Source organism: Mus caroli, chromosome 2 (assembly GCF_900094665.2).
Source record: "Mus caroli chromosome 2, CAROLI_EIJ_v1.1, whole genome shotgun sequence".
NCBI lineage: Eukaryota > Metazoa > Chordata > Mammalia > Rodentia > Muridae > Mus > Mus caroli.
The window spans coordinates 105,388,024-105,397,735 of record NC_034571.1 but is presented as its reverse complement, the minus strand read 5'-3'; the positions used below and the strand labels follow the sequence as shown (position 1 = coordinate 105,397,735).

Below are 9,712 nucleotides of genomic sequence, written 5' to 3'. Positions count from 1 at the left end.
AAATGTAGTTGTACTTAACTTTTTACTAAAGTTTGGTTCTTAAAAAATACTGTGCCAGACAGTGGTGGTGCACACCTTTAATTCCAGCACTTGGGAGACAGAGGCAGAGGCAGAGGCGCAGAGGCGCAGAGGCAGAGAGGCAGAGGCAGAGCAGGTGGATTTCTGAGTTCGAGGCCATCCTGGTGTACAGAGTGAGCTCCAGGACAGCCAGGGCTACACAGAGCTACACTGTCTCAAAAATACTGTTAGCTCAATGGTTTCACCCAGATGAAATTATAAATACAGCATTTTAATATACTGATTAAAAAATATGTTAAATGTAGTACTGGAAGATGTACCCAGCATGCTAGCTACAATGCAATATTCATTTCTATTGCTATAGTGTTGTTAGTGATTCAGTACATATTACAAATTAGAAGCATGTAATGTTTAAGGATGAAAATTTTCTGTTGTTTTCTTTTTGAGTCAGGGTCTAACTTTGTAATCCTGGCTGGTATGAACTTGCTACATAGATCAGGCTGTCCTTGAACCTATAGAAATCACCACCTGGTGCCCAAGTGATGGGATTATAGGCTTGTACCACCACCACATTAGGCTTAGGAATACATTATTTATTGTATATTCCTGTCACAAAATAAGAAGGGAGAAGAGTAAATGTTGCGGACTTTGTTTTACAATATTATGGCTAGGAAAATTAAAGGAGAATGCATATATCTATAAACACCTGTCAACACTTGACACTATTTCCATCTGAAAGAATCCAGAAAATAAGTCTGCACTAGCAGACACGCAGTCCGTTATAGATGAGTCACATTTGTGGTTCTTCCTCCAACAGACAAAGCCAACTGATATGACCATTTCATTAAGCAGGAAGAAGACTGTGTGTGCTGCGAGGTAAAGCTGCTTCTTTCATTGCCCAGAGCATAAAAAATTGAGCATGCTATCTTATTCAATGTCAGCAAACATATTTAGGCATAAGAATTCTGTTAAAACAATAGTATTGCTTTTTACTATACTTAATTTTTATTGATATTTACTTGAACTTTGATTTTTTTTAAAGATACTGTTTAGTCAATAATCTGATTCATAGTATTTGATACTGTGCAACTAAAAAATTATAAAGTATGTTAGGTCTTATTTTGAATATTTTCTCTTCAAACTGGAAATCTATAGTATTATACAAATCAATCATTCTATTTCTCTTTGAGAAGTAAACTGTGCACACCACATTCTTTGGGATCACAACTGAATTTATTAAGTGGATACTGAAAGAAATATGCAATCAGGAACTACAGAATTTCTTTGTGCATGTGAGAAGTTAATGAATTTAAAAGGATCAGACTCAAACCCTTAGTCTCACTAGCATCACACTCCAACCAAACCACATCAACCTGCCCAAATGGTTCATAAGACAGTGAAAACTAAAGACTCAGAAGAAAGAGAGGCTGCAGTTCCCAACTGAAGGCTTCAGGACGATGGAGGTTCATGAAACCCCCATGTTCTGAAGAGTGACTTCTTACATACCTCACCTCGCAATCACAAAACTGTAGTCATTTGGATAGGACTCTAATCTGAGGATATAATAATCAATCACTACAACGGATACTCATTCTGTGGTGTACATAGATATCTGGAATAATAGCTATACAAAACACAATTCAGTGAAAAAATAACACTTTAAACATCTCCATAGCAAGAAAAGATGCTGGAGGGCAGGGGGGCTGGGGTCTCAGTAGTCACTGTTTTAAGTTTTAAAATGTACATTGGAATATGAAGAGGAAGTCAATTTATCTTTTCTGGAAGCTTGCAAGCCTTATTAAAGAAAGATGATGAATGGGCTAGCAGGAGTGGTAGCCAACTGCAATTCCAACTAAGACAGGTACGATTCAAACTGTTATGACTTTCCAATATTGAGTACACTGATACTTCAAATGGCCATATTAAAAAAAACAAAACACAAAATGCTTGCATATAGTTTGCTGGAATTTCCTACTAACCATTAGAGGAGGTAGTGATGCATTGTGTTGGAACTTAAAGTACAATGTCAGCATTAACTGTAAACAATTCTGAAACATTGTATTGAACTTTTCAGAACACATGTAGTGTCAAGGAATTAATCAGATTTCATATAAAATTAGAATTAAAAAAGCAAAAAATAGAAATATTTAGTAAATTTACTCAAAGGAAGTTTAAATGTTACAGAAATGAAAAATATTAGAACTCTATATACAATAAAAAGTGAATATAAATTAGCCAACTCCATGGACATTTCCAGTTAAACATTCATACAAATACATATTCACCTTTTTTCTTTATATAAGAATAACACATACATACAAACATAACATGAAGTTTCTGACAAAAAGAATCAGAGATGCTAAAAATTTCTCAAGTTTAAAAAAATGGTGTCGAATATATTTCAACAACATTCTACATGAATGTAAACCCCTGATTTAATTCCATGATTTTATCATGCCAGAGCATGGTTGCTTCTAATTTTTTAAAAAAAGATATTGGTATTATAACATGTTGGCTTATCAATAATTAAGGCATTTGTACACAGTATCAGTGTGGACAAAAATTTTAATATTACTTACTATGGTGTTTTAAATTTTCCAAGTCTTTCCAACAGAAGAAAATAGCTGCACACATTTAAGTGTTTCTTCATAAAACACAATAAAAAATTTAATGATTGGTCTATAGTTCCTGGTAATAAGTCCTGTCTTATTTTTGCATACTATAAATCATATTCTTATGCAGGGCTGAGTTAAGACCCAGTAGTTCTTAAACAATGCTATCAAACAGTCATTTAAATTCTGTATGCAGCAAAGGCAAACAGTCTTCATAGTGCACTTTCACCTCATTGAAGTTGATGCCGCTCCTTCTTGATATTTCCACTTCAATGTGAAGTAGATTGTTAGGATTTCATTAGTGGTTTTATTATGTGGCTTTTTAAAAGAAAAAAATTGGTTTTATTTCTTCCACAGCTCTCGGTTCTCAGGAGAGACCTACTTTTGGAAATCATATAATCCAGCGCTGTCTGAATAATCAAATACTCTTTAGAAGATGAAATCTTTCAATGCAGCTGTAATAAATAAGCATCTACATCCTTAAAGGAGGAAAAAACATCCCATCAGTTAACTAAGCAAATACAAACACACTCAACCTGCCTTCTTTTCTGCTTGTTTCTTAATTTGCCTTAGTTCCCTTTGAAACCTTTAAAAAGGTTCAAAATTTTTATATGCATTTGTTTATCACAAGTCCTGGCACACACTATATGTTCAATAACGTTGAGCAAACACTAAGTGAATGTTTTGGTTCCTGTGTTTCAACAGCTCTGCTTTGCAGTTAAAATGCAGAGATTCTGTAAGTGCTATAGAAACCAAAGCCCAAGGCACAGTTTGACAATTTCAAGTTATTTTTAAAAATAATTTATTTTGATTTTATGTGTATGAATGCTTGTCTGCTTGTATGTCTGTGCACCACAGGTATGCATACTGCCAGAAGCAGCCAGAAGGGGATACTGAATCTCTTGGAACTGAAGTTACAGACAGCTCTGAAATGCAATGTGTGTACTAAAAAGTGAAGCCAGGTCCTCTGTAAGGAGGAGACCTTGAGATCCCCTCTCCAGATCCACTCTCCACCCATTTGTTTTTCTCCAGGCAAAAAATCAGATGGTGTAATAAAGCAGTCAAGGACTGCTGTAGGAGAGGAAGCCACTATTTTCAGTGCCACAGTGGACAGCTCATAAACAGAAACAAAAGCACGGCAAGAAAATATAAAAGCAAGCTGGGCAGTGGTGGCACCTGACTTTAATCCCAGCACTTGGGAGGCAGAGACAGGCAGATCTCTGTGAGTTCAAAGCTAGTCTGATCCACAGAACGAGCTCCTGAACAGTCAAGACTATACAGAAAAACCATGTCTCAAGAAACAAAAACCACAAAGGTATAATAAAGGTGGAGCAGGGACTTGGGAGAGGACGGTGACTGGAAGCAGTGGGAGGATAAGGTCAGTATGACCACAATGCACTATACACATGAATGGGTCAAAGAAAACATTTATTTTTAAATTTTTAAATGAAAATGTACAGCTTTTAATGTTTCTTTTTCCTTATTCACTTTACATACGTCCATTGCTCCCTGAAAGCATAACATAAAGTAACATATTTCGGGGCTGGTATCAAGATTTTACTATAGATTATACATTGAAACTTTAATTACTTGACAATTTTCATGATCACCATAGTATCTTAAGGCTATGTTTATCAGAAGGCTTTTCTTTTTTAATAAAAAGAGAATTTAAGTTAACCAGGCATGGCAACATACTCCTCTGCTCCCAGCACTTGGGAGCTGAGGAAAGAGGATGGTGATTTCAGCACCAGGAGGGGCTTCACAGACATGAGGATAGCCCTGACTATACAGACCTGTCCCAATAACCTAACATTAAAAAAATAATAATAAAAATTTTAGGCAAACAATGCTTTTCAGCTCTACTAAAGTCTTCACAGTGTTATGTATACTTTAAAATCATAAGCAACAAACAACGTCAGAAAAATAGAACTGTTTAGAAGACTTGAGTCTGAATCAAAGATTCTGAAGGATGGTAGATGAATTTTTAAAAAGTTTGACTATAACCCAAAACATTAAAAAAACCTCACTGTGTCAATAATCAGAGTAAAAGTAGTGAATCAAAAAAGAATTCTTGCCAGGCATGGTGATATATATAATCCTAGCACTTGGGAGGCAAAGACAGGCCTATTTCTGTGAGTTTGAGGCCGCCTAGCCTACATAGCAAGTTCCAGGCCAGCCAGGGCTACATAGTAAAACTGTCCGAGCAGAAACAAAGACAAAGAGGTAAGGGAGGGAGGGAGAAAAGGGGATGGGGTAGGGGGCTGGGAAATGTGTGTATAACGTATAGTGATATATTTAATGCTCAATCACATTTGTTTCTTTTTACACAGGTACCCAAGAAAATTTCATGAGCCAGTGACATAAACACTTTCTTAAACCATACAATGTTTTATTTCCTGGTAAATAACTACTCATGACAGCAAATGCCAAGCAGCAGAGTGGAAATACTTCTCACCACCAATTCTTTCTGCAATTATAACTATCAATGTCCTCTAGGAGTTTAAATATTAAAATCTCAACTAGCAATTTGCCTTTTTCCTGTAAGAGATAAGCATATCAATACTGGTCAATATGTATAACTCTTAAATTACAAATATAGATTACCTTAGCTATATTACCAGTATATCCTGGAACCAAAGTAAGGTGGCTTTCCTGTTCCCATAATCCACTCAACTGCTGCTTTAAAATCTTAATATTTCTGAGGGGGAAAAAAAAGAAAGAAAAAGAAGAAAGTAAATAGTAAGATATAGACTTGCTTTTAATTTATTTATATCAGTAGAAAATCATATAACAAAGTCAAGAAACTTCTTAAAATAGTATATGCCATGCCCCACAGAAATTCATGGATATTTGGCTGTTAAAGTAGATGAGACAGCAAGTAGGCATTTGTAGCAAGTGGACAACTTTCTTGGGTATGAAGTAGAAAATTCCACTGAGTCTACAAAGATTATGGAATCTAAGAGGGAGTTGGTGTGGAGGGACTATTGTTTTCAACACCATCTGGCAATACAGAGTTTTGCTATGCAGCCTAGGCTGGCTTCAAGCTTGTGTTCTTCCTGCCTTGGCCTTCCTAGTGCTGGGTTTAGAGGCGTGTTCCACCATGCCTGGCTTGGGTTCAAATCATTTGGGAGACTCCTCACATATTTTCAAGCTAAGGCATGATGACTGTAACCACTTTCAGAAACCTGTCAGGATATTTCCATTCTTTACTGCACCAAGGGCAGCTCCTTTCTTCTACCTTTCTAGCACATTGCATGTGAAGGTTACACCACTGCTGTGCTGTTACCCCTTGGGAGGGAAGGGCTGAGATAGGTATGCTGTCTTACATCAGCACTGAGAATGCTGGGGCTAAAGACACACAGTGAGAGCGTCACAAAACAAAACAAACCAAACATAAAATAAAAGGTCAGGCTCTAGCAGCAGAGATATAAGGAGTTTTGGGACTCTGCATGTGTTTTTCATAATTAAAAAGTACCTCAGTTTAGTATTTCTCTGAAAATGAAGAAAATAAAATTATACAATGATGATCACAGAATAAACTCACTACTTTGTCTAATTAAGATACTTTTTCATAGAAATTTCAGCACAAATTATCTTTAAAGTTATACTTACCCATCACTTATAATTTCTGATGTAGATGAGAGTTCTGACCACCACCTTTTTATTACTGCTTGAAGCCAGTTTAAACCAACAATTACATATCTGAAGTAAAATATTGTGACAAAATTAAGTGTTTTCATATAAGGCTATAACAATTACGCTACCCCCCCAAAAGTCCTCACAGATATACACCAGTCATGCTCCTTAAGAAAAAATACTTCACAAAACCATAGAAATTACATAGCTGTTCTTAATCCTTTTGTGTTTTCTTTAGTGTTTATATTCCTGTCCTAATCATACTATAAACTTCGTGGGAACAGAAATAGGGTTGGAGAAAATGGCTCAGTGGGTAAATGAATCTGACCCCAAAGCTGACAACTGAGTAAATCTGAAATTCACACGCTGGAAGGAGAACCTACTTCTAGAGGTTGTTCTCTTACCCCACTGTCATAATAAATAAAGTGTAGGTTTGATGTTTTAATTAAAAAACAAAACAAAAAAAACAGGCATCATGTATCTCCCAAATGTATAGGAGTCCAGTCTCCTATTATGAACTCACAAAACACAAAAATCAAGAATGTTGAGAGAAAAAAGTTGAAATTTAATTTAGCACTTACTCTTCAAATCTGCTTTGAAGTAAAGACTTTACCAGAGGAAGTAAGTCTACACAGCAGCCAAGTGAGATATATTGCTTTTCTTCCTGTAAACTAAAAGAAATTCTAAGTTATAAAATATGAAATGATTAAAACTTTCTTTAAAACTTTTTTTTCCGGAAAAAAAAATTACTGTTTTTACCTATTGGTTAGAACAGGAAGGCAGTCTACCACAACTCCAAGGTCTTCTATCCTGCGAGTATAAGACAGATACCATTGCTTACAGTGTCCTTACTTACATTCATATTACAGTCTCCATCCTCCTTTCAAGGCATTTGACATTGAACAACTTCAGTATTTATCATGAGCCGAGTACTGAGGATATAAAGGGAAAACAGAGACAGGGATTGCTTTCGAGTGCCTGAGTGGGTGTTGGAGGCAGCAATGGATCAAAGAGAGATGAACACAGAATACACAGAGCAGGATGCTGATGCTAAGTGCTGTGGAGGAATAGAAAGAGACATGGGAAAGGATGAGACATATCTTTTTAAAGGAGGCAAGGCGTGGAGTAGGCACCGGTAAGGCAGTGGTCAGAGACTTAGATGCAATGAGGAGGGTGACTGATTCTTAAAACTCCCAAAGGAGATTGTTTTTAGAATGGTAAGTTTCCCACACTTAGTTTTACAGATAAGAAAAGAATCCTAACCAGAAAAAGTAACAGCTTTGTTTAATCTGATAAAAGTTTTCTGTATCCTTACTACACTTAAATATGATGAATATAATTTAAACTATAGTGTGCCTATGGATGCTAAATACAATGTTTAAATTTGAATAAAACCAATAAAAACTTTCTTAAAAGTCACTTTTCATATCTCATTAAAGATTACTAATGTTAAACAGAAACAAAAACGTCACACTCACCTCACTAAATAAGCTACAAGTTCACTTATACTTCTCTTTCTCCAGAAAGTCAAAGCTACATTCAATCTCAAATTTCTGCTGAATAGAACCTGGGCCATTGTCTCATGGTCCTGAGAAACCTGAAAGGCAATTGTCTAATTTGTTAAAAACCACACTGAAACATGACACGACTTTTTTTTTTTTTAAATGAAAATGTTCTGGTAGACACAGCCTTAAATTATGCAAAGGGAATGCCTTATACTGGCCCTCAAAAAGGAATACAGTAATTTACAGTTGAATACAGTGAATGAGTGATGTGGATAAATTTAGTACTTTTTCTTTCTTCCCTCCTTAGTATTGTTTTTTCATAAATCCCAGTAGTTTATACAGTAAGTAATTTCTAGCTGAATTTTAGGGATGTGGGCACAGAGACAAGGTAAGCACCTAGGCTAGTGATTACCAAATGAACAGCACGAGAGAGGAAGCACAGCCTGAAGTGTGGTCCTGTTACAAGCAAGATGAATGTGCCATCTAAGTGTATTTCTAAATAAGGTAATGCATTCCTGTTATGAAAACTTTAGCTCAAAATTATTTGAGACAAAAAGTGAATACCCTAAGTATCTGACGTCATTCTCCAGAAGCAATTACAGCCACTAAAGTGGAATGCGTCTTTCCAAATCATGCTTTAGACAATGGCAAATAGGTACATAGTTACACACCAAAAAGTTTAAAATCTTATTTTAAAAAAACTTTTTTCCCCCTATACATAAACATGAAGCCATGGGCATTTTCAATGCTAAAATACATATGGATTTCATTTAACAAAAAATAGAAACATATTTTTAGGCTTTATTTATCACTATTTAGATTATTTCTGGTTTTTTTTTTCTATTTAAGCTGTTTCTGTAAACATTGTAATGTGTGTAAATGCATACATTTGTATAGTTACTTTCCTTAGGGTTAATTTTACAGTTAAAAGATGTAGAAGCAGGCTTGCTGAATCAAGTATCCACTGGGCAGTTCTAAGAACCAGCAAAGCTGACTAGGTAACAGGTTTCAGTGATCTGCTTTTCAAGGTAAAATGTCTCTTTACCCTCTTCTTTTAAATTTCTCTTTGCCAACTTGTCACTTTGGATATTTACAACAGCCTATCACGTATTTCATTCTATTTCTGACACTGTTAGAGACAAGGGGTTCATCTGTACAACTGTCTTAGGCAGTGAACACAATTCAAATACATATTATTTTAAGAGTTGCTATCAGCTAATAGAATAACACAAGGGAAAAACCAAAAAGGACATCAAAACCAAAACAAAGCAACCTAGTAGTACAATAGGAATAAACTTAAGCTAAAACTGACTTACCTCAGAAAAGAAGCCACTATATTTTGATGATGGGCTTTCTGTCTGTGAAGACCCAGAATCACTGGTATTAATGACAAATGTCCGACTGTCGTGGCGTAAATTTTCGGGTAGATGGCCTGCACAAGCCAGTTCATTTTCTTTATTTGCCATGTCACAGCCCCCACTTTTTGGGGACTGCTTAGTTCTGTAACAAGGATTTGGGAAGGAACGACCAACTAACTTTCTGTGGTAGAGCACCTTGCGCAGTTTTTCTGGGCTTTTCACTGCCTGTCCAACTGTTCTGTAAAAAAAATTTAAGTGGAAAAAAAGAAAAAAGTTTTAAATGAAAATTAAAAAAAAAAAAAGAAAGAATTTAATCAGCTACATTTTGCAATTATAATCCACTAAAATTAGAAGAAAATGATTTTAAAACTCTCAATCTGAAGAGGAAAATAAAAGTTATAAGTTACCGGGAAGGCAATAAAAATATGGTAAGTTATACAAAATGAAAACAAAAGGACGCTCTTCCGGTCAGAAAAAGCACCGGGGTAGCGAGGGCACAGGGTCGGATGACACTCGCCAGCTACCCACAACACCCGCCACAGGATCTTAAGACTTCTGGTGAGTGGAACACAGCTTCTGCTCC

General features: G+C 35.8%; 1 protein-coding gene across 1 annotated transcript in view; it reads right to left on the bottom strand.

Moving 5' to 3' along the window:
- Nucleotides 1–2,156: 2,156 nt before the first annotated feature.
- Nucleotides 2,157–9,712, bottom strand: part of Katnbl1 (katanin regulatory subunit B1 like 1) — a 35,255-nt gene continuing 27,699 nt past the window's right edge. Inside the window, exons 4-10 of the mRNA XM_021152650.2 lie at nucleotides 9,088–9,367; nucleotides 7,745–7,863; nucleotides 7,026–7,076; nucleotides 6,848–6,937; nucleotides 6,243–6,332; nucleotides 5,235–5,328; nucleotides 2,157–3,109 (exon numbers count right to left, since the gene is read on the bottom strand). Of these exons, the coding sequence (XP_021008309.1) occupies nucleotides 3,077–3,109; nucleotides 5,235–5,328; nucleotides 6,243–6,332; nucleotides 6,848–6,937; nucleotides 7,026–7,076; nucleotides 7,745–7,863; nucleotides 9,088–9,367 (757 nt within the window). The 3' untranslated portion in view covers nucleotides 2,157–3,076. The remainder of the gene's footprint in view (nucleotides 3,110–5,234; nucleotides 5,329–6,242; nucleotides 6,333–6,847; nucleotides 6,938–7,025; nucleotides 7,077–7,744; nucleotides 7,864–9,087; nucleotides 9,368–9,712) is intronic.